Here is a 23,436-nt window from a genome sequence, read left to right as displayed (position 1 = left end):
ACAGTCTATGATGAACTGAATGTTGCGTACACACCGGTTAAGCTGATGTATACAGCAGACACGTTGTCCAGAGCTGTTGACCCAGGAGAGCCCGCAAGCACAGTGAAAAGACTGATGTACAAGGCAAAAGTACTACTATGACAGAGGAACACAAAACCTACCTGAACTCCACACTGGTGACCAAGTAAGGTTCAAAGACAAAACAAACACATGGACTCAGAAGGGAACTGTCCTGAGTGAAGTTCAACCAAGATCATACACCATTCAGACAGATGAGGGTGCTGTTCTGAGAAGAAATCGTCGAGATCTTCTCATGGGACCAGCCACAGCAGGTCAAAAGACTGATACTGTTGAACAACCTGATCACACAGCCGAGAACACATCATCTGAGGCAACAACTCAGATTCAAGGACAATCAATCAGAAAATCTTCAAGACACATGAAGCCTCCTGAGAGACTCATTGAGCAAATTTAAGGACTATTGTTATAGAAGGAAGTAATGTTATCTTATTCTTTCTTCAAGTTCTAGTGTATTTACATATTTCATGTGAACACACAAAGCAAGGTTAAAAAACCTTGATCATGATAATGATAATGTAAGTTCATTTAGTGTTACAGTTAAAATGCAGATTAATATAAAGAAAACATGTTGTTAGTTAAAAGTAAAATACTTTTGTTTTAAGAAAGGGAGATGTAATGATATCAGCAAATAGTGATGTTATTTGCCTGTTTGATTATCATGCCTTACCAGCATGTTTGCATGTATTGATTACTTATGCCTGACCAGCAGAGGTCATGTGAGAGACAAGCAGTAGAGTTTAGTTTCAGTTTCATTCTAGATGCATCACTAGCATGATGTCTCCTGTAAATGCTGTATAAAGAGTTGAACAGACTTTAGATTAAAAGACATTCTCTTTCATAAATGTCTCGTCATTGAACCCACAAAGAAATCAATACACCTGGCACTTGCAATCGGTCAAGAATCCTCTCGACAGATCCTCCACATCCCTGGGAGAGGGGCCTCCGCGGGTGTTGATCTGCACTCTCTGCCCAACCTCCACCCGCTGAATGCCTGTGAAATTCTTACTTCTGGTCAAAGCAGGCATAAGGCCTGCTTTTACCAGCATAAAAGTTAAAAATAATAGAAAAATAAAATGTTACCACTCACTTATACATTAGAAACCCTGTCCAATAAGGTAAGTTTATATTTAGCCCCGTTGAAACATATGCATTCTTTTTCAAAAAATTAAATGTTTGTTTAAAATATTTAATGAAATGCCATTTTATATATGTAATTAAAAAATTTTAATTTCATGTGTTCATGTATTTTTTATGTCATCCCCATTCATATTATGACAGTTCCGTATGTACGGAAACCCACTAAGTATGAACGGGGATTCCCTTCTTTCATTGGTTGGGCCGGCCCACCTGATTCCAGGGGCGCTTGCGAAATGTGTGCACCCCTGGGATACGTGGGGCTCTGCACATTTCTACTAGGAGAGGCCCAGGATCGCAAGCCTCCGTATCTCCCGGGCCACCAGGTAAATGTGTTGATTTTTTGATGACCGGAGGCATCCGCCCGTGGGAAGCCTCCGATCACAAATTCAGGCCCAGTGTCATCAATGGCAATTGCCATTGGCAATGTACAACAGATTGCCGGTTTGCTATCATCCGCTTATGGTGCAGCCATAAACGTTAACATTATCCCCCGTTATTTCTTATTCTGTCTTCACGGTAGAAGACACAAACAACATCCCAAAAATGGATAATCAAGGGGCCACAGGGAGGAGGGAACTAAAGACAATCACTATCACGAGGGAAATAGTACTTGGTAAAATAAAAGACGACAAGTCCCCTGGACCAGATGGCCTGCATCCCAGGGTCTTAAAAGAAGTGGCTGCAGAGATAGTGGATGCATTGGTTGCAATATACAAAAAATTCCCTGGAATCTGGAGAGGTCCCAGCAGATTGGAAAACTGCAAATGTAACACCTTTATTTAAGAAAGGAGGGAGACAGAAAGCAGGAAACTATAGGCCAGTTAGCCTAACGTCTGTCATTGGGAAAATGCTGGAGTCCTTCATTAAGGAAGCAGTAGCAGGGCTTTTGGAAATTTATAATACAGTCAGGCAGAGTCAGCATGGTTTTATGAAAGGGAAATCATGTTTAACAAATTTGCTGGAGTTCTTTGAGGGTGTAACGAGCAGGATGGACAAAGGTGAACCAGTAGATGTGGTGTATTTGGATTTCTAGGAGGCATTCGATAAGGTGCCACATAAAAGGTTACTGCATAAGATAAGAGCTCACGGAATTGGGGGTAATATATTAGCATGGATAGAGAATTGGCTAACTAACAGAAAGCAGAGAGTCCAGATAAATGGGTCATTTTCCGATTGGCAAACGGTAACTAGTGGGGTGCCACAGGGATCGATGCTGGGGCCTCAACTATTTACAATCTACATTAATAATGGGTGGGGAAGTGGCTTTGAGCCCAAGATCAGCCATGATCTTATGGAATGGTGGAGCAGGCTCGAGGAGCCAAGTGGCCTATTCCTGCTCCTATTTCTTATGTTCTTATGTACGCTGTTTGGCTTCTGCCAATCACACTGTAGTGGTGGTGAGCCGTTATCCTTCAATCCCATGATAGAGTTTATCATTTGCCCAGGTATATAGGTAACTTGTAGGCTGTCCAATGCATGGACAGAGTTCCCTCTTCTGTATATTTACACTGCTGGTCGTATCACATTATCTCATGTGATACTCCTTGTGTTTGGAAGGCAAAAAATAGCATCTAAATGGTCCCTGATTGCTAAACTTTGTCAACTTCTCTTGGGGATAGAAGATAAGAAAGAGTTCATAAATAGTGCGCCAGAAGGGTTTAAATTATATTTTCAGAAGTTATTTCCCTTCTTTAGGCATTTAAGGAAGCTATCTGCCTGATCTATCTCTATTGAAAGGTTTCAGACAGAAACTCTGGGGTAAATTTTCTATTTGCCATTCCAGGTAAAACCTGGATTTGTGAATCGATCAACATAAACTAATAAGTAGCTACAAAAAAAAGTGAGGGGACCGGTCAAATCTAGATGATGGGGAATTCTGCCAGTCAAACACATATTTGAACAAATTTTACAAGATGTTTGTATTTGAATTGAATGACTTGACCCCTCTCTTCTGCGCCTGTCTCACTCAACATGGGGTAAACTTTTGAACTTGCTGTTCCACTGTAAAACTGGCATTGTGGTTCGGTTTTACTCATGGGCAGCAAGGTGAAAATTTATCCATTTTTTTTACAAGAATTGTGTTAAACGAAACTGGCGTACTAATTCTTAAGTGAAGCTGGCTTTTGTATCTCTTACATACAGCTGAGTACTAAATGTGACAAGAAGGCGCTCGGAGAAAAGGGATAATTTACTTGGGATATATGAGGTCGGTTGCCCGTTATACATTCAATGGAAGGGACAATCAGGAGGGGACATCATAGGCGGCCAATCCAATATTGCTCACTTTAAACTATAGCCAAAAGTTAAAAATACCCTGAAACAGTTTATACGGGCGTTTACGTCATTTCTTTGTGGTTTACTCCAGCCTCCTCCTGGAGTTATTGCAAGTAATTGGATGTAGCCCTGCCCGCAATGTCAGGGCAGCTAAAGTCTGAAACACAAATGTTTCATTTTGCGCAAAATGGTTACAGAATCATTGCTTGTTTGTAGCATTGTGGGGAGAAACAGGGCTTAGGCAGAGGCGCAAAATCGTGATAATGATTCTGAGCCTATTTAACACCCTGCTCGATTTTCTGTTCCATTGAAGTAAACAGGGAAACAAAAATGGGGTGATTTTTAAAATGGGCTGCTGATAAAAGAAGGAATGCCATGGAGATCAGCGCTGGGTGATACCTGGCTACCCTGACCCATGTATTTGGCAGTGATGTGGTACAATTGCCTCTGCTTGCTCTGAGTCAATTTGACAGTTGCAAAACCCTATCTGCAGCAAGACACCGGCAACTGGCTTGTAAAATTAGGTTGACAGTGACAGTGGTTGACTAGGTCAATGCTGCCATGTACTATTATGCATGTGCTTAATTTCCAACTATTGTTAAAATATCAGCTATCGTGCTGCTCACACTGGTGCTAGACATGTGACTAATGTATCATGCTTCATGGCCAGCAGTTTCACCTTCATTCTCATGTTAGGATTGACACAACTGTCTAATATAACTTCACAGACAGAAAGTGTGATAAAAAAAGTTAGCATGGATTCCAAAAGGTGAAATTATGTTTACTTAACCTGATAGAATTCTTTGAGGAGGTAATGGAAAGTGTAGATAGTAGCGTAGTAGATGTCATATACTTAGACTTTCCAAAGGCATTCAGTAAGATACCACACAGTAGACTCATGACAAAAGTTAGGACATGTGGAGTCAGAGGACAAATGGCTGAATGGATAGCAAATTGACTAAAAAACACAGATAACAAAGAGTAGGGGTAAAAGGTAGTTATTCAGATTGTAGGAGGCTAGAAGGATCAGTAGTGGGACCACTGTAAATTTATGGTAATGGTTTGGACTTAGGAACAAGTAACTCAATATCAAAATTTGCATATGATACCAAACTGGGGGGTATAGCTAATGCTAAGGAGGAATGCAACATAATACAAGACGACATTAGAAAATGTGCCGACTGGACAGTAAAGTGGCAAATTCAATTTGACATAGATAAATGTGACCGAGTTGATGCACTTTGGTAGGAAAAATGGAAATATCACCTACACCTTAGAAAATAGAATAAACTGAATGGGGTAGAAGACCAAAGGGATGTTGGTGCAAAAATCATTAAAAACAGCATCGCAGGTCAGCAAAGCAATTAAAAATGCGATAAAAGCACTGGGATTTATTTCTGGGGGTCTAGAATTCAAAAGTAGTAACGTTATGCTAAGCTTACATAGGACGCTGGTCAGGCCGCACAGAGTCCTGTGCACAGTTCTGGTCTCCATACCATAAAAAGGACATGGAAGCACTGGAGAAAGTGCAAAAAGAAAAGATTTATAAGGATGGCAACAGAACTGAGCTCTCGGGAAGGATTGAACAGGTGGGCTTTTTTCTTTAGGAAAAAGACTTAGAGATGACCTGATAGAATTCTTTAAAATTATGAATGGGTTGCACAGGGCACACTTTTTCAATCGTTCCAAATTGCACACTGTTTTCAATCGTACAGTTTTTGATTTGTAGTTTCAGCATATAGGTGTATTAATAATCATTTAATCAGCTGCGACTGATGACTTGCTGAACAGATCACCTTGCAGTAGGGTGAGAAATCCTTCTTTCTGTCTTGCCCAGTTGAGCAATAGCCACACAGTACAATGGGCACGAAAGCTGCAGCAACTGAACTTGTTTAAAAAAATAAAGTAGAAGTGTTCGATGAAACGCCATACTCCGATTGGGATAAAAGGTTAATTTCTCAAATATTGTGGCAACTCACTCTGCGATATTCGGGATCTTTAGCGGCCGAGTGACTACGTTTCCTGACTTCACCAACAAGCCGGGAAACTGCATATTTCTGGAGTTCTAGGAGGAGAATTGAATGCATTCAAATTTAGACTTAATACAGCAACGACCCTCTATACTGTGCATATTTGACAGCGTATTCGATTATACTTAATTAACAAAACGGGGTAGAATTTCTGCGGAATTTTCCTGCTACCTCGCTGTAACTTCGGCGGAAGATGGGTTAAAATCTGTGGTAAAAGGAAGTTCAACGACCATTAAAACTGCTTGCCCGGGTTTCCAATGAAGTTACAGTGGTGGAATCAGGAAAAACCCCGCAGACATTGCAGGCGGAAATCCAAGATACATATTAAGTCGATAATAACATAGATTTCATTAATACTTGAAATAAGATCAATAGTGAAATTTAGTAAATGTGATAAATATGAATAGTCGCCATGCACAAAATAACTAATAATTAAAATCAGGAATAAAAATCACATTTGTAATTATTTGTGTTAATTAATGCATCAGTGACTATAAACTAGAATATAATGAAGCCATACAATCTGTGATTCCACTATTTGTACAGAGACATCATTTAAAATTGCTTGCCCATTTAGGTATTGACTTACATCATTAATGTAACAACAACAACAACTTGTATTTATACAGCGCCTTTAACAGTAAAACATCCCAAGGCGCTTCACAGGAGTATTATAAGACAAAAAATTTGACACCGAGCCACATAAGGAGAAATTAGGGAAGAGTACCAAAAGCTTGGTCAAAGAGGTCAGTTTTAAGGAGCGTCTTAAAGGAGGAAAGACAGGCAGAGAGGTTTAGGGAGGGAATTCCAGAGCTTAGGGCTTAGGCAACAGAAGGCATGACCATCAATGATTGATCGATTATAATCAGGGATGCTCAAGAGAGCAGAATTAGAGGAGCGCAGGTATTTTGGGGGGTGGGGGGATTGTGGGGCTCGAGGAGATTACAGAGATAGAGAGGGGCGAGGCCATGGTGAGATTTAAAAACAAGGGTGAGTATTTTGAAATTGAGACGTTGCTTAACCGGGAGCCAATATAGGTCAGCAAGCACAGGGGAGATGGATGAACGGGACTTGGTGCGAGTTAGGACACGGGCAGCTGAGTTTTGGATGACCTCAAGTTTACATAGGGTAGAATGTGGGAGGCCAGCCAGGAGTGTGTTGGAATAGTCAAGTCTAGAGGTAACAAAGGCGTGGTTAAGGGTTTCAGCAGCGGGTGAGCTGAGGCAGGAGCGGAGGCGGGCGATGTGACGGAGGTGGAAATAGGCGTCTTTTGTTATGCTGTGGATATGTGTTCAGAAGCTCATTTCAGGGTCAAATATGACACCAAGTTTGCGAACAGTTTGGCTCAGCCTCAGAGAGATGCTAGGGAGAAAATGAAATAGAACTGCATGGATAATATAGTTCACCATACAGAAAATTGGAACTTGAAGTAACTGTACTTGTTCTACACTGCCGTGTCATAAAATATAGTGGAAAGTGCATTTGACTGATGCCACAGAACTCCAATGTACTCACGTATGTAGTTATTTTAATGCTCTCGCTCACTGGTCTCATATAATGATCAAGAGTAAAGATCCTGTAACGCACTACGCAGTAAAAGTAAACAAATAGACTCTAGTCAACATTTTGATCTAAAAGATTTAAACAAAGTGCATTTGAATGAGCCATGTTATTAGCTAAATTAGGTAACACATGGATTTCAATTTAATCAAATTCAGCTTTCTCCATCATACGCGAAACGACGTTTATATATACCCTTGGTGTAGCGCTGACACTTTACAAGCTTAACATGGAATCTATTTTTTTAAATATTAGGGCGGATGGGATGGTCGCCACGTCCTGTGGTGGAAGTAATGAGCACCCACCGAGGGAGATTTGGACTTCTGGCAATAATATAAAGCAGGTGATATCTGATTGGCCGCAGGTTGTACACCTCTCCTGATATTTGCTTCCATCCAATAGAAAGGAAAACCAGGGGAGGCGCACAAGGGACGGCCGAGGAAGACTGGTGAAATGGGCCGACGCATGGCAGATGAAATTTAATACAGAGACGTGTGAAATAGAAACATAGAAACATAGAAGATAGAAGCAGGAGTAGGCCATTTGGCCCCTCGAGCCTGCTCCGCCATTCAATGGGACTATGGCTGATCATCCAAATTCAGTACCCTGTCCCTGCTTTCTCCTCATATCCCTTGATCCATTTAGCCTTAAGAAATATATCTAACTCCTTCTTGAATATATTTAATAAGTTGGCCTCCACTGCCTTCTGTGGTAGAGAATTCCACATGTTCACCACTCTCTGGGTGAAGAAATTCCTCCTCATCTCAGTCCTAAATGGCTTACCCCTTAGACTGTGACCCCTGGTTCTGGACTCCCCGCCATCGGGAACATCCTTCCTGCATCTAGTCTGTCTAGTCTGTTAGAATTTTATAAGTTTCAATGAGATCCCCTCTCATTCTTCTGAACTCTAGCGAATATAAGCCCAATCGACCCAATCTCTCCTCATACGTCATTCCTGCCATCCCAGGTATCAGTCTGGTGAATCTTTGCTGCACTCCCTCCATGGCAAGAACATCCTTCCTCAGATAAGGCAACCAAAACTGTACACAATACTTAAGGTGTGGTCTCACCAAGGCCCTGTATAACTGCAGCAAGACTTCCTTGTTCCTGTACTCGAATCCTCTCGAATGATGCATTTTGGAAGGAAGAATGGGGAGGGGGAGTTTAAACGACATTTTAAAGGGGGGATGCAGGAACAGAGGGACCTGGGGGTTCACATTCACGTATTTTTGAAGGTGGCCTGACAAGTCGAGAAAGCCGTTAAAAAGCACACGAGATCCTCGGCATTATAAAGAGAGACTTGGGGGCTATAAATTCCATAGCGCCCCGCTTTGGGACGATAACATTTGAAATCTGGGAAACGTATCGCCAGGCGATCATCATTTTCTGGTCCCGGGAAATTGAGCATTAATGGTCCAAGAGGGAGATGGAGCATTAAATCAAGCGCTAACCGCTTCCCTTATGGCGCTAACGTGCAAGAGTGTGGCAGTAGCGGCAGTGCACTGAACAATGTGGCGCGCATCGGAGGCTGCTTCCCTCGCTCAAGGGAAGGGCTAATGATGGTGCGCAACATACTTGTGCTCAGTTCTGTGTTGCCGGGCGACCTGCGCGACTACTATTACAGCCCCAAACACTCTCAGAGAGTGGAGCGCTTGGAAATCTTGCAGCAGTAAAGCATCGACAACTTTCAGCAGGCACCTTCTGGTGCAAAGAATAAAGTGTGGCCTACCTGAAACCCACTGCCTTTAATTAGCGCACCCCAAGTGGCCAGCCGAAGGGGCAACGCCTCCTCTTCCTGATGCTGCTGACACCTGGCGATACAGCAGGGTGGCGGGAGGCAATCTCACACCCGGGGCGGTAACGGGGCGCTGCGCACTTTAGCGCCTCACACATCGAGACGTCATAGAGGGCAAGGCGGTAAGTGTTAGCCCCAGCACTAAACTGCCAGGGAAGTTCACGGGCATCGCAGAATTCTCCGTGCCCGGTCGCTATCCCCTTAGCACCCAGTTACACCCCCCACCCCACGCAAGCACTAACGGGAGGCGCAAAGCAGCCAAATTTCTCCCCCATAGAGTATAAATGCAAGGAAGTTATGGCCAACCATTATAAATCACTGGTTAGGCCTCAGCTGCAGAATTGTGTTCACTTCTGGGCACCACATTTTAGGAAGGATGTCAAGGCCTTGGAGTGGGTGCAGACGAGTTTTACTAGAATGATACCAGGGATGAGGGATTTCAGTTACGTGGAGACAATATGTGGTGTTACGTAGAGATGCTGGGATTGTTCTCCTTCGAGTGGAGAACATTAAGGGGAGGTTTAATAGATTATGAGGGGTTTTGATAGATTTCACAGAGTTAAGGTAATTGGCAAAAGAACCAGAGGAGAATAATTTTATGCAGCGAGCAGGTATGATCTGGAATGCACTGCTTGGAAGGGTGGTGGAAGCAGATTTAATAGTAAGTTTTACAAGGGAATTGGATATATATTTGAAAAAGAAAAAAAATGCAGATCTATGGGGAAAGAGTAGGGGAGTGGGACTGAGTGGGTAAGTCTTTCACTGAGCTGGCACAGGCACGACAGGCCAAATGGCCTCCTTCTAAGAACATAAGAACATAAGAATTAGGAGCAGGAGTAGGCCATTCGGCCCCTCGAGCCTGCTCCGCCATTCAATAAGATCATGGCTGATCATCGACCTCAACTCCACTTTCCCGCCTGATCTCCATAGTCCAAAAATCTATCGATCTCAGCCTTGAATCTACTCAAAGACTCAGCATTCACAGCCCACTGGGGCAGAGATTTCCAAAGATTCACAACCCTCTGAGTGAAGAAAATCCATAATGTTTCTATATTTCTTAAGGCTAAAGGGATATAGGGGTATGGGGTGAAAGCAGGGACCGGGTACTGAATTTGGATGATCGGCCATTATCGCATTGAATGGCGGAGCAGGCTCGAGGGGCCGAATGGCCTACTCCTGCTCCTATCTTCTATGTTTCTATGTTAATTGGCCGACCCCTTATCCTGAGACTATGCCCCCTAGTTCTAGACTCTCCAGCTGTATGATTTTATGACTGGTCATACATTCATCACTAGCAAATGGAATAAGGTCAAGTAACTTCACAGGATCCTTCCTATTTAAGATATCACCTAAAATGTCTGTTAAAATCTAGCTGTTCTTGCTCTCAAGCGAATTTAAACATGATAGATCTTGGCAAATGCAAGAATAATCATTGAGTTGAGTCAAGGTTTCCTAAAAGTGTTGACTTTATAAAGTGCCACCTAATAATGTATTCATGAAAAATGATATTAAGTATTCCTTTCCAATCCCTATGTTTGTGTCCGAACGTAGGAAGGCTTTCATTATTCGATGAACAGAGGGAAGCCCTCCGATTTCTATCAGAACGTAGTCTGTGTCAAACCATTAGCTGGGCTTCCCTCGCCTTTTTGATATTATTATAAATATAATAAATTAATGTAAATATTGAAACGTGTGCATTATACTGTAGCAGTACTCACCATATTCGTTTGGCGTGTATATTGGCTTGTCTGTCTGAATGAATATGTAACCCTTTTTCGAGGAGAGCAGGACGGGAACCATTTTCCTTTCCGGAAACAGTTGCTGGCATTCAGCAGCAAGGGAGATGTATTTGTCTTTACGTAACCAAATGTTAGCTTTCTTGATACGGTCAGGGAGAGCCTGTGGGTTTGATACTGTGGAGGTCAGTGGTGCTAAAACTGGTTAGTCTGCTTATATATTTCACTGAGCCATGGCCTAGCTCCAGTGTGACTTGACCATTGATACTGCCCTGCAAGAACAGTGGCTGAGACTATCAAAATGTTGATTGTGTAACCAATAGCTTACGAACATACAAACATACGAATTAGGAGCAGGAGTAGGCCACTCGGCCCCTCGAGCCTGCTCCACCATTCAATAAGATCATGGCTGATCTGATTACTCCACATTCCTGCCTACCCCAATAACCTTTCACCCCCCTTGCTTATCAAGAATCTATCTACCTCTGCCTTAAAAATATTCAAAGACTCTGCTTCCACCGCCCTCTGAGGAAGAGAGTTCCAAAACTCATGACCCTCGGTGAGAAAAAAATTCTCCTCATCTCTGTCTTAAATGGGCGACCCCTTATTTTTAAACAGTGACCCCTAGTTCTAGATTCTCCCACAAGAGGAAACATCCTTTCCAAGTCCACCCTGTCCAGACCCCTCAGGATCTTATTTGTTTCAATCAAGTCACCTGTTACTCTTCTAAACTCCAGCGGATACAAGCCTAGCCTGTCCAACCTTTCCTCATAAGACAACCTGTCCATTCCAGGTCTCGCTTCTTATCTGTCAACGTCGGCTAGGTTCTATGTCACAATTACAAGAAAATAAAAGACTTGCATTTAAATAGCACCTTGCAAGATGTCAGGATGTCCCAAAGCACTTTACAACCAATGAAGTTCTTCTGAAGTGTGGTCTCTATTGCAATGTAGGAAACGCGGCAGCCAATTTACACCCAGCAAGCTCCCACACACAGGAATGTGATAATGACCCAGATTATCTGTTTTTTTGTTATGTTCATTGAGTGATAACGATTGGCCAGGGCACTGGGGAGAACTCCCATTCTGTTCTTCGAAACAGTGCCATGGGATCTTTTACGTCCACCTGAGAGAGCAGACGGGTCCTCGGTTTAACATCTCATCTGAAAGACGGCACCTCCGACAGTGCAGCGCTCCCTCAGCACTGCACTGGAGTGTCAGCCTAGCTTTATTATGTGCTCAAGGCTGTGGAGTGGAACTTGAACCCACAACATTCTGACCTAGAGCTGCTACAAAAGAAGTTCCAAGGCATGATAAATCCGCAGCCGATGTTGCTTCCTTTATTTTCGTTTATAAGCCAGGATTTTGAGGTGGTAATGACAGCGAATCTGTCAGTACTCGCTGTCATTATCCTTCTGAAACTAACAGCAACTTCTGGATTTAGCGCTTGTTCAGATAAATGTGGGTATCTGGACGTTGCGGTCAGTCATTCCCTGATTCGCCACAGGTTGTGCTGTGGAACTCCCCAGAGCCGGCAACTAATGAAAATCACACTGAAGGACAAAAACTTCTCTATTACGCTTGAATAATGCTTTTAAGCAACACTACACCCTCAAACCACCACTCCCCGCCTAAAAAGTTAACCCTTGTTGAAAGAGGTGTAACTGGGTATTTGAGGCATATTGACTGCTGGCCATGAAAATCTAGTTTTATATTTGAGAAATGTTCAACTTTTCCATTAATATGATTAAGAATGACATGTTTTTTTTAAATAATGGGCCCTGAATTTGCAGTCGGTATGACGGCATACTCTCACGTGATCCCAAGTATGTTTACGCACAACGGTGCATCCCTGGGATTCGCGGGCCGCTACTCCGCAGCATTTCAAAGCAACTTTGTGAAGGGGGCGCCGCATGAGGTAAGTACGGATTTCATTCATTAGCTATGCCACTGACTGCAAATTCAGGGCCAATATATTTTTTAAGTTGTGTTTATGATATTTCAGTTTCTACCTTAATCCTTTGTGTATGTCCCAATTTTAATTTTGCTCGCTGTAAAATTTACAAAAACTAAATTCGAATCTGTGCAATTTGCTTCCTGGTTTGCTGCCTGCGAGAATTCTTCAATGCAATTGACTGCTCAGCCTGCTTGATGACATCACTGTGGCTGGACGCTGGAGATTCGCTTGATTTGGCGACAGATTCAAGCAGAGGTCGGAAGAGCTGCAATCCACGCCACAGAAATCGCTAGATCTTTGTGGGCAGCTTTCACGAGGTCAGCAGCAAATGCGTCGCTTCACCACTGACTGCGAAATCCGGGCCATAATCCAGGATCATTGGGGGCAATTTTAAACTAACGCACCCGTCGGGAAACTGAAGGGATCAGGTGTAACGCTGGTTTTAAGAGTCGGTTGATTTTAATCTCTATTGAAGTCACTGGTGAGTAACAATGGGTGGTGTGTAAATCCGACATTATACCCGATCCTGTGGGGTTCACACCCAGCAAGTTCGATAAAATAAACCCCCACATTAACTTTTAATTGGGAATAGTCATTGTAAAGAATTTTTCATTCAATAATTATAGAAATGACTAATACATTATTTTCTGGGTCAACATGTTCCTTAATTACGAGTTAGTCTGAAAGTGTCAGCTGTGGCTCAGTGGGTAGCACACTTGCCTCTGATGTCAGAAGGTTGTGGGTTCATAGTCCCATTCCAGGGACTTAAGCACATAAAGCTACGCTGACACTCCAGTGCAGTGCTGAGGGAGTACTACAATGTCGGAGGTGCCGTCTTTCAGGCAAGATGTTAAACCGAGGCCCCGTCTGCTCTCTCAGGTGGACGTAAAAGATCTCATGGCCACTATTTTGAAGAAGAGCAGCGGAGTTCTCCTTGGTGTCCTGGCCAATATTTATCCCTCAACCAACATAACAAAAACAGATTATCTGGTCATTATCACATTGCTGTTTGTGGGAGCTTGCTGTGCGCAAAGTGGCTGCTGTGTTTCCTACATTACAACAGTGACTACACTTCAAATGTACTTTATTGGCTGTAAAGTGCTTTGAGACGTCTGGTGGTCGTGAAAGGCGCTATATAAATGCAAGTTTTTTTTAAATTAGCCCCCACCACATCAGGAATATGCACCTTATAATCTTCAGAACATACAATGATAGCTTTAGACAGCAAATAAAACTGGATGCATAATATTAATTAATTTGCGTTTTATTGTGGATGGAAATTAACTTTGGCAGCGAGAACTATATCGATTTAATTTCGAAAATAATATTGTGACAGAGTAAGAGCATAGCTTACCATGCTGCCCAGTGCAACACTGCATACATTATTTTTGGAAATTCAAGAATCCGTTGGACAGAAGTGCTCAGAGAGGGAGTGGACTCCAATGCATCAAGCTTTCCAACTAAGTAACTAACTTCCATTGTCTGTTTTTGCACGAGAGTACCAATGGTTTATATATAAGGTTAGCATAACATTGACATAGTAACGAACTTGGACTATGCAATGTGCTCTTCAATAAGAGGTAACATTACAATAAGCAAATGACAGATTTCTTTACACTTCACTTGACGGATTACGGTGGTAGTACTTACAATGATATCTTTAATTTGATGGTAACGATTCTCTGCCTTTAGTTCAAAATCAACGTCGTCTGAACACTTTGTGTAGGTTGTAACATCGAATAAATATACTTTGATGCGGACAGGATTTCCTGCTCCCTCCAGCTGAATGGTGATGCTCTCTTTCACCCCAACGTGAATAACGTTGGGGGCTGTAATTAAGTAGCTAGCAAACGGAAGAAGTCAAAGCATGTTTTAATCAATATTCGACATGGGTCCCTTCATTGAAAAACCACACACATGCGCACAGAATAATAGGGGTGAATTTCCCCAAGAGTTCTCCACATTGACAGCCATTTCCCGAGGTTTCCGCCGAAGTTACGATGGACGACCAGCAGAACTCCCGTGGAAATGTATCCCTATTATTCCTCTAGTGGTCTTTCTGTAGGCCTGGGAATAAATCGGTAGAAGAGCTGACGAGTGTAATGATATCAGCAAATAGTGATGGTATTTGCCTGTTTGATTATTATGCCTTACCAGCATATTTGCCTGTTTGATTATTTATTCCTTACCAGCAGAGGGCATGTGAGAGAGACAGTTTAGTTTTAGTTTCGTTTTAGATGGATCTCTAAGATGGTGTCTCCTGTAATGCTGTTAACTGAGTTGAACATACTTTAGATAAAAAGACATTCTCTTTCATCAATGTGTCGTCATTGAACCCACATAGAAATCAATACATGGTGTCAGAAGTGGGATCGAAAAAGATGAAGAGGAAAAATCTGAAGTTAAATCAGCTCTCCACATATTAGCAAGCCAAAAGAGAACATTGTTACTTACCTGTGGAGAATAGCTAACGAAGTAAAAAATGGAAGGTTTACACCCACCAGCGAAGCTTCAGTTGACAGGTAATGTGGCTGAAAGTTGGAGGAGGTTCAAACAATGTTTGGAGTTGTATTTAGCGGCAATCGGAGCTGACGAGAAAAGTGATAAAATGAAAGCGTCAGTGTTCTTACATGTCGTGGGTGATGAAGCGCTGGAGGTGTATAATAACTTCACATTCGCTGCTGATGGAGACAAAATGAAGCTGGATAAAATAATGGAACAGTTTGAGGCCTACTGCATACCTAAACGTAACGTGACGTTTGAGAGGCACAGATTTTTCACATGTGTAGAGAAAACGGGAGAGACTATTGATCAGTATGTGACTGAACTGAGAAACAGAAGCAAAACGTGTGAATTTGGGGACTGACAGACTCGCTGATAAAAGACAGACTGGTGTGTGGTATTCCAGATAATGGTCTAAGGGAAAGACTGCTAAGAGAGCAAAATCTAGACCTGGGAGAAGCCATAGCACTGTGTAGAGCTACAGAGACTGTGAAGTCGCAGGCAAAGGAGCTGTTCAGTGACAGTAGCTGCAACGTGGATGCAGTGAGAAAGAACGGACACAAACCGTTTAACAAAAAGAGCGCCAATGTGAAAAAAGAGGCGTGGCCAGCGAACAAAAATGAAAGGGACAATCGAAAGTCATGTAGTCGATGCGGTACACAGCATTCACCAAAAAAGTGTCCAGCATATGGTAAAACATGCAATAGTTGCAACAAAAACAACCATTATGCCCGTTGCTGTAAGAACCAAGTGCAACAAAGCAAGATCCATGCAGTAGATGAAAGCGAGATAGAGGAGTTCTATGTGGATGTTGTGTCTGAAAACAAAAAAGAAAAAAGAAACTGGATGTTGACACTAAAAGTGAATGACACACACATTCCATTTAAATTGGATACTGGAGCACAAGTTAATGTGATATCAGAGACTGATTTTAAGAAAATTAGACCCAGACCAAAGATACATGGAATAAAAGTGAAAGTGACAGGATACTCAGGTACTGATATACCAGTGAAAGGAAGATGCATTGTCAAAGTGACACACAAGGACAGAGAGCACACGCTAGCATTAATCGTGGTGCCAAAGGATGTGCAGGCCATACTAGGTTTAATAGCCTGTGAGAGGCTGAACCTGGTAAAGAGAGTCCTCGTTGTGGAAAGCAAAGGAGAGACAGTCTATGATGAACTCATGAAAGAGTACAATAACCTATTTCAGGGTCTAGGCTGCCTTCCAGGAGAACACACGATCAGAGTAGATAAAAGTATGCCAACGGTCATACATCCATGCAGAAAAGTTCCGTTTGCTCTTCAAAAGCAACTGAAGGCAGAGTTGGACAGGATGGAAAGCCTGAACGTGATTCGGAAGATAGATGAGCCAACTGAGTGGGTGAGTTCCCTCGTCATTGTGGACAAAAAGAATGGAAAGCTCAGAATTTGCCTGGATCCAAGAGATCTAAACAGAGCAATAAAGAGAGAGCACTTCAAGCTTCCTACACGTGAGGAAATCATGTCACAGTTTGCAAATGCAAAGTATTTCAGCAAGTTAGATGCATCATCAGGATTTTGGCAGATGAAACTGGACAAGGCAAGTTCAAGACTGTGCACGTTCAACAGTCCATTTGTCAGATGCAGATTCCTAAGGTTACCATTTGGCATTGCCTCAGCTCCTGAAGAGTATCACAAAACTATCCATATGATCTATGAGCACCTGGAGGGAGTTGATACATCTATGGATGACATCATAGTATGGGGAACCACGAGAACTGAGCATGACGAGAGACTGAAAAAAGTGCTAGAAGCAACAAGGAAAACAAACCTGAAGCTGAATAGAGAGAAATGCCAGCTCGGGGTGACAGAACTGACATTCGTGGCAGATATCCTTAGCAGTGAGGGCATCAGCCCAGATCCCAGAAAGGTGTCCGCCATTGAGAATATGCCAAAGCCACAATGCAAAAAGGACGTGCAGAGGTTTAATGGAATGATCAACTACATGGGTAAATTCATATCCAACCTCTCAGAAAAGATGGCGCCACTGAGACGACTAACTGAAAAGAACATAGAATGGGAATGGAATCATGAGCATGAGAAGTCATGGAGCGATCTAAAGAAACTGCTCACAGAGGGACCAGTTCTGAGGTTTTATGACCCAGCGAGACGCATCAAGATATCATCAGATGCATCACAGAGTGGGCTCGGTGCCGTTCTTCTGCAAAAATATGATGACTGGCAACCTATTGCATATGCATCGCGCTCAATGACAGACGCGGAGATGCGATATGCTCAAATAGAAAAGGAGCTGCTCAGCATCACATACGCCTGTGAAAGATTTCACCAGTTTGTGTCAGGACAAGCAATCAGTGTAGAGACTGACCATAAGCCCTTGATTGCATTGTTCCAAAAGCCACTAAATAGCTGTCCGCTTAGAATACAAAGAATGATGATCAGGCTGCAACGCTATACACTGAATGTTGCGTACACACCGGGTAAGCTGATGTATACAGCAGACACGTTGTCCAGAGCTGTTGACCCAAGTGAGCCCGCAAACACCACAATGGATGAAAAAGTGAACGCCTACGTGGACATGATCACAAGTGCACTGCCCATAGCAGATGCAAAAATGGAGCTCATAAAGACTGAGACAAACAAAGATGAAACACTGAGACGACTGAGGAAAAGCATCTTGGTTGGATGGCCCAACATGAAGCAAGACTGCTCACCTGACATGGCAGAGTACTGGAACTGCAGGGCGGAACTATCAGTGGTCGAAGACATCATCTACAAAGGAAGTAAAATAGTTATCCCAAAGAGTCTGAGAAAAGAGATGCTAAAAAGGATCCATGGAGGACATCTGGGAATCGAAAAGTGTAAGAAAAGAGCACAAGAGGTGATGTACTGGCCACAAATCAACCAAGATGTGACAAATGAGGTGTCAAACTGCACAATATGCCTGAAATATCAAGCAAGCAATCCTGTAGAACCACTGAAGCCACACCCAGCGCCAGACAGACCTTACCAGAAGGTAGGCGCTGACCTATTCGTATGTCAAGGGAAGGACTATCTTGTAGTCACAAACTATTTCTCCCTGTATCCAGAGGTTTGTAGACTGTACACCACCACTGCAGATGCTGTGATAAGATGTATGAAAGCCATATTCTCCAGACATGGCGTGGCAAGCGAGGTCTTCACAGACAACGGACCCCAGTTTTACAATGCAAGTTTCCGACACTTTGCCAAAGAGTGGGACTTTGTCCACGTGATGTCAAGTCCTCACTTTCCACAGTCCAATGGACTAGTGGAAAAATCGGTCCAGACAGTGAAAAGACTGATGTGCAAGGCAAAATACAGTGGAACTGACTTCTACCAGAGCATGCTTGTATACCGCACAACACCGCTCGAGTGTGGTATGTCACCAGCCCAACTCCTTATGGGATGTCTGCTAAGGTCAAACCTACCCACCCCGGAGAACCTCCTGAAAACAAAAGAGGGGGAGAAAGTGAGCAAGTTCAAAGAACAACAGAAAGAAAAGCAAAAGTACTACTATGACAGAGGAACACAAAACCTACCTGAACTCCACACTGGTGATCAAGTAAGGTTCAAAGACAAAACAAACAAATGGACTCAGAAGGGAACTGTCCTGAGTGAAGTCCAACCAAGATCATACACCATTCAGACAGATGAGGGTGCTGTGCTGCGAAGAAATCGTCGGGATCTTCTCATGGGACCAGCCACAGCAGGTCAAAAGACTGATACTGTTGAACAACCTGATCACACAGCTGAGAAATCATCATCTGTGGCAACAACTCAGATTCAAGGACAATCAATCAGAAAATCCTCAAGACACGTGAAGCCGCCTGAGAGACTAATTGAGCAAATTTAAGGACTCTTGTTATAGAAGGAAGTAATGTTATCTTATTCTCTCTTCAAGTTCTAGTGTATTTACATATTTCATGTGAACACACAAAACAAGGTTAAAAAACCTTGATAATGATAATGATAATGTAAGTTCATTAAGTGTTACAGTTAAAATGCAGAGTAATACAAAGAAAACATGTTGTTAGATAAAAGTAAAATACTTTTGTTATAAGAAAGGGAGATGTAATGATATCAGCAAATAGTGATGGTGTTTGCCTGTTTGATTATTATGCCTTACCAGCATATTTGCCTGTTTGATTATTTATGCCTTACCAGCAGAGGGCATGTGAGAGAGACAGTTTAGTTTTAGTTTCGTTTTAGATGGATCTCTAAGATGGTGTCTCCTGTAATGCTGTTAACTGAGTTGAACATACTTTAGATAAAAAGACATTCTCTTTCATCAATGTGTCGTCATTGAACCCACATAGAAATCAATACAACGAGTAGTCTCCCTCTCCCCCGTTTTCTAACCAGGAGCAGAAGTGGGTGACTGAATGGTTCGATTCATACAATAAATTGGAAATGTAAGGAACCGTCTAATCCAGTTTCCTGCTCAGAGTTTATATGAGGCGCGACTGCAAAGATAAGGTGGTGAGCGAGTGGGTCAAGGATTCATGCAAAACAGTAACATTTGATTTTTGAATGCTTTGGTTAACTCCGCTTCTTGAGAATACCTGTCTCGCCACACTGCACAGTGCCAAATTATTGCTCAGTTGAGTGACTAACGGGCAAACTGACAACATTTGGCAACAGATTTTGCGGTGGACAGATTAAGTGGCAAAATGTAATGATCTGCAATAATGCAGCCATTTCCACATTGATGCAAATCAGTTTCTCGTTGATCGTGACGCAGTGCAACTGGCCAATGTTTTAATGCCAGTAGGAAGCAGGTGGCAAAACGTATAAAAAACCTGGTGGGGAGCAGACCTCGATCAAGATTGCCAGTGTAACCTCCGTTCCCATTAACTTTAATATCATTTGCAGTTCAGCAGCGTTGGTACATTTGGTCCGGTAAATCCGGAACACACATCATGGGTACTGATCTGAGACTGATAGCTGCAGGAGAACTACATCCAAACTCAATAGAAAGTCCAACGTTTGGATTAGGACCTCTTATTCGGATCGCAGCAAACCAGCATTGCACACTGCACTTTGCGCCCTATGTTCAGGGGGTGGGAAAACAGCCAGCGTTCATTTCGCTGATGCCAGTTCAATCATAGAATCATAGAAAGGTTACAGTACAGAAGGAGGCCATTCGGCCCGTCGAGCCTGTGCCGGCTCTCTGCAAGAGCGCTTCAGCTAGTCTCACTCCCCCGCACTTTCCCCGTAGTCCTGCAATATTTTTTCCTTCAGGTACTTATCCAATTCCCTTTTGAAAGCCACATTTGAATCTGCCTCCACCACCCTCTCAGGCAGTGCATTCCAGATCCGAACCACTCGCTGTGTAAAAAAGGTTTCCCTCATGTCGTCTTAGGTTCTGCTGCCAATCACCTTAAATCTGTGTCCTCTGGTTCTCGACCCTTCTGCCAATGGGAACAGTTTCTACCTACTCTGTCCGGGTCGCTCATGATTTTGAACACCTCTATCAAATCTCCTCTCAACCTTCCCTGCTTTAAAGGAGAACAACCGCAGCTTCTCCAGTCTATCCTCATCCCTGGAACCATTCTTGTAAATCTTTCCTGCACCCTTTCTAAGGCCTTCACATCCTTCCTAAGGTGCTGTGCCTAGAATTGGACATAGTAAAGGTTCATCATAACTTCCTTGCTTTTGCACTCATTGGCCTTTATTTATGAAGCCCAAAATCCCGTATGCTTTTATAACCGCTTTCTCAACCTGTCCTGCCACCTTCAATGATTTGTACACATATACCCTCTCTGTTCCTGCACCCACTTTAGAATTGTACCCTTTAGTTTATATTGCCTCACCTCGTTCTTCCTTCCAAAATGTATCACTTTGCAATTTTCTGCTTTAAATTTCATCTGCCACGTGTCCGCCCATTCCACCAGCCTGTCTATGTCCTCTTGAAGCCTATCACTATCCTCCTCACTGTTCACTATACTTCCAAGTTTTGTGTCATCTGCAAATTTTGAAATTGTGCCTTGTACACCCAAGTCCAAGTCATTAATATATATCAAGAAAAGCAGTGGTCCTAGTACCGACCCCTGGGGAACACCACTGTGTACCTTCCTCCAGTCTGAAAAACAACCGTTCACCACTACTCTCTGTTTGTGTCACTTAGCTAATTTTGTATCCATGCTGCCACTGACCCTTTTATTCCATGGGCTTCAACTTTGCTGGCTAGCCTATTATGTGGCAATTTATCAAATGCCTTTTGGAAGTCCATGTACACCACATCAACCGAATTGCCCTCATCAACCCTCTCTGTTACCTCATCAAAAAACTCAATCAAGTTAGTTAAACACGATTTGCCTTTGATAATTCCGTGCTGGCTTTCCTTAATTAATTCACACTTGTCCAAGTGACTGTTAATTTTGTCCCAGATTATCGTTTCTAAAAGCTTCCCCACTACCGAGGTTAAGCTGACCGGCCTATAGTTGCTGAGTTTAACTTTACACACTTTTTGGAACAAGGGTCTAACATTTGCAATTCTCCAGTCCTCTGGCACCACCCCCGTATCTGAGGAGAATTGGAAGATTATGGCCAGTACCTCCGTAAATTCCACCCTTACCTCCCTCAGCATCCTACGATGCTTCTCATCCGGTCCTGATGACATCTACTTTACGTACAGCCAGCCTTTCTAGTACCTCTTCCTAATCAATTTTTATCCCATCCAGTATCTCAACTACTTCCTCTTTCACTGTGACTTTGGTAGCATCTTCTTCCTTGTTAAAGACAGATGCAAAGTACTCATTTAGTACCTCAGCCATGCCCTCTGCCTCCATGTGTAGGCCTCCTTTTTGGCCCCTAATCAGCCCAACCTCTCCTCTTAATACTTGCTTATTATTTATATGCTTATAGAAGACTTGTGGATTCTCTTTTATGTTAGCTGCCAATCTATTCTCATACTCTCTCTTTGCCCCTCTTAATTCCTTTTTCACTTCTTGCTTGAACTTTCTATATTCAGCCTGGTTCTCTTTCATCATCCAGGAAGCTCTGGCTTTAGTTGCCCTACCTTTCCCCCTCTTGGGAATGTACCTCGATTGTACCCAAAATGATTCCTTGCAGGCAATTAAGCCCCAGTGAGCACCAGGATCAGGATGAGTTGGAATTAAACTTTGGTGAAATCACCTGAAAACTTTAAGCTCCTGGCTCACACTTGACATATGGCCGCTTGGATGTTGCAACTGCGGGTAAGCAGTGCCTATGGAACAGTGCCCCAGTACCTTCGGGAGATGTACTTAGATCATCAGTGTCCTTGTGTGTGTGTCTGGTGGGGTGGGGGTGTGTGGTGTAAGCGTCAATAACACTACTGGCTTGTGCTAATTGAGAAAATGAAGGCATCTGTCAGCTCATGCGCCATAACGCACCTATATCCAAATCACGTAACAGGGGCTAATTGCACTCCTTTTGGAAAAGCAACTTATTTTTCAATCATTAAAAATTATAAAACGACCCGCACTGTTTTAAATACTGAATTAGTTAAAGTGTAAATCAGCTTTTTTTCTCTACAGGATTCTACATTACAGAGGATATATGGCACAGAAACAGGCCATTCAGCCCAACCAGTCCATGCTGTGTTTATGCTCCACTCGAGCCTCCTCCAGTCTTTCCTCATCTAAATCTATCAGCGTAACCCTCTATTCCCTTCTCCCTCATATGTTTGTCCAGCCTTCCCTTAAATGCATCGATACTATTCACTTCAAACACTCCCATTCTAAATAAAGTGATTACACAATGTCAATTAAAATCTTAGCACGACTGAATTATTGACAGAAGACCTTGAGACTGAAACTTTCCGAAAGCGAAGAACCAAACTGTGTAGTCAAGTAATGTTTGTCAAAAATAACAAGTTACGGGTATCAAATTGCCTGGGTGCAGTTTAGTCCAACCTGCGATCAGCAATGCTTGAAAAGTACCCACGCAGTTTGATGCTCTGGGCAGATTTAAAAACTGAGCATAGAATTTCTTTTTTAATGCTAGTGAGAACATAAGAACATAAGAAATAGGAGCAGGAGTAGGCCATTCGGCCCCTCGACCCTGCTCCGCCATTCAATAAGATCATGTCTGATCTGATCTTGGCCTCAACTCCACTTCCCTGCTGTTCCCCATAACCCTCGACTCCCCTGTAGCTCAAATGTCTGTCTATCTCCACCTTGAATATATTCAATGACCCAGCCTCCACCGCTCTCTGGGGTAGAGAATTCCAGAGATTCACGACCCTCTGAGAGAAGAAATTCCTCCTTATCTCTATCTTAAATGGGCGACCCCTTATTCTGAAACTATGACCCCGAGTTCTAGATTCCCCCACGAGGGGAAACATCCTCTCAGCATCTACC

The 23,436-nt window shown here is 42.9% G+C and overlaps 1 protein-coding gene across 1 annotated transcript in view; it reads right to left on the bottom strand.

Annotated features, from left to right (window-relative positions):
• Positions 1-23,436, bottom strand: part of LOC147095717 (complement C4-like) — a 383,861-nt gene that overhangs the window by 294,488 nt on the left and 65,937 nt on the right. Inside the window, exons 2-5 of the mRNA XM_085973700.1 lie at positions 14,220-14,412; positions 10,596-10,776; positions 7,038-7,108; positions 5,472-5,557 (exon numbers count right to left, since the gene is read on the bottom strand). Coding sequence (XP_085829826.1) covers positions 5,472-5,557; positions 7,038-7,108; positions 10,596-10,776; positions 14,220-14,412 — 531 coding nt within the window. The remainder of the gene's footprint in view (positions 1-5,471; positions 5,558-7,037; positions 7,109-10,595; positions 10,777-14,219; positions 14,413-23,436) is intronic.

Source organism: Somniosus microcephalus, unplaced genomic scaffold, assembly GCF_052327205.1.
Source record: "Somniosus microcephalus isolate GS21.2 unplaced genomic scaffold, FLI_Smic_1.0 unresolved_chr1, whole genome shotgun sequence".
Lineage (NCBI taxonomy): Eukaryota > Metazoa > Chordata > Chondrichthyes > Squaliformes > Somniosidae > Somniosus > Somniosus microcephalus.
This window is presented reverse-complemented; position numbering and strand designations above follow the sequence as displayed.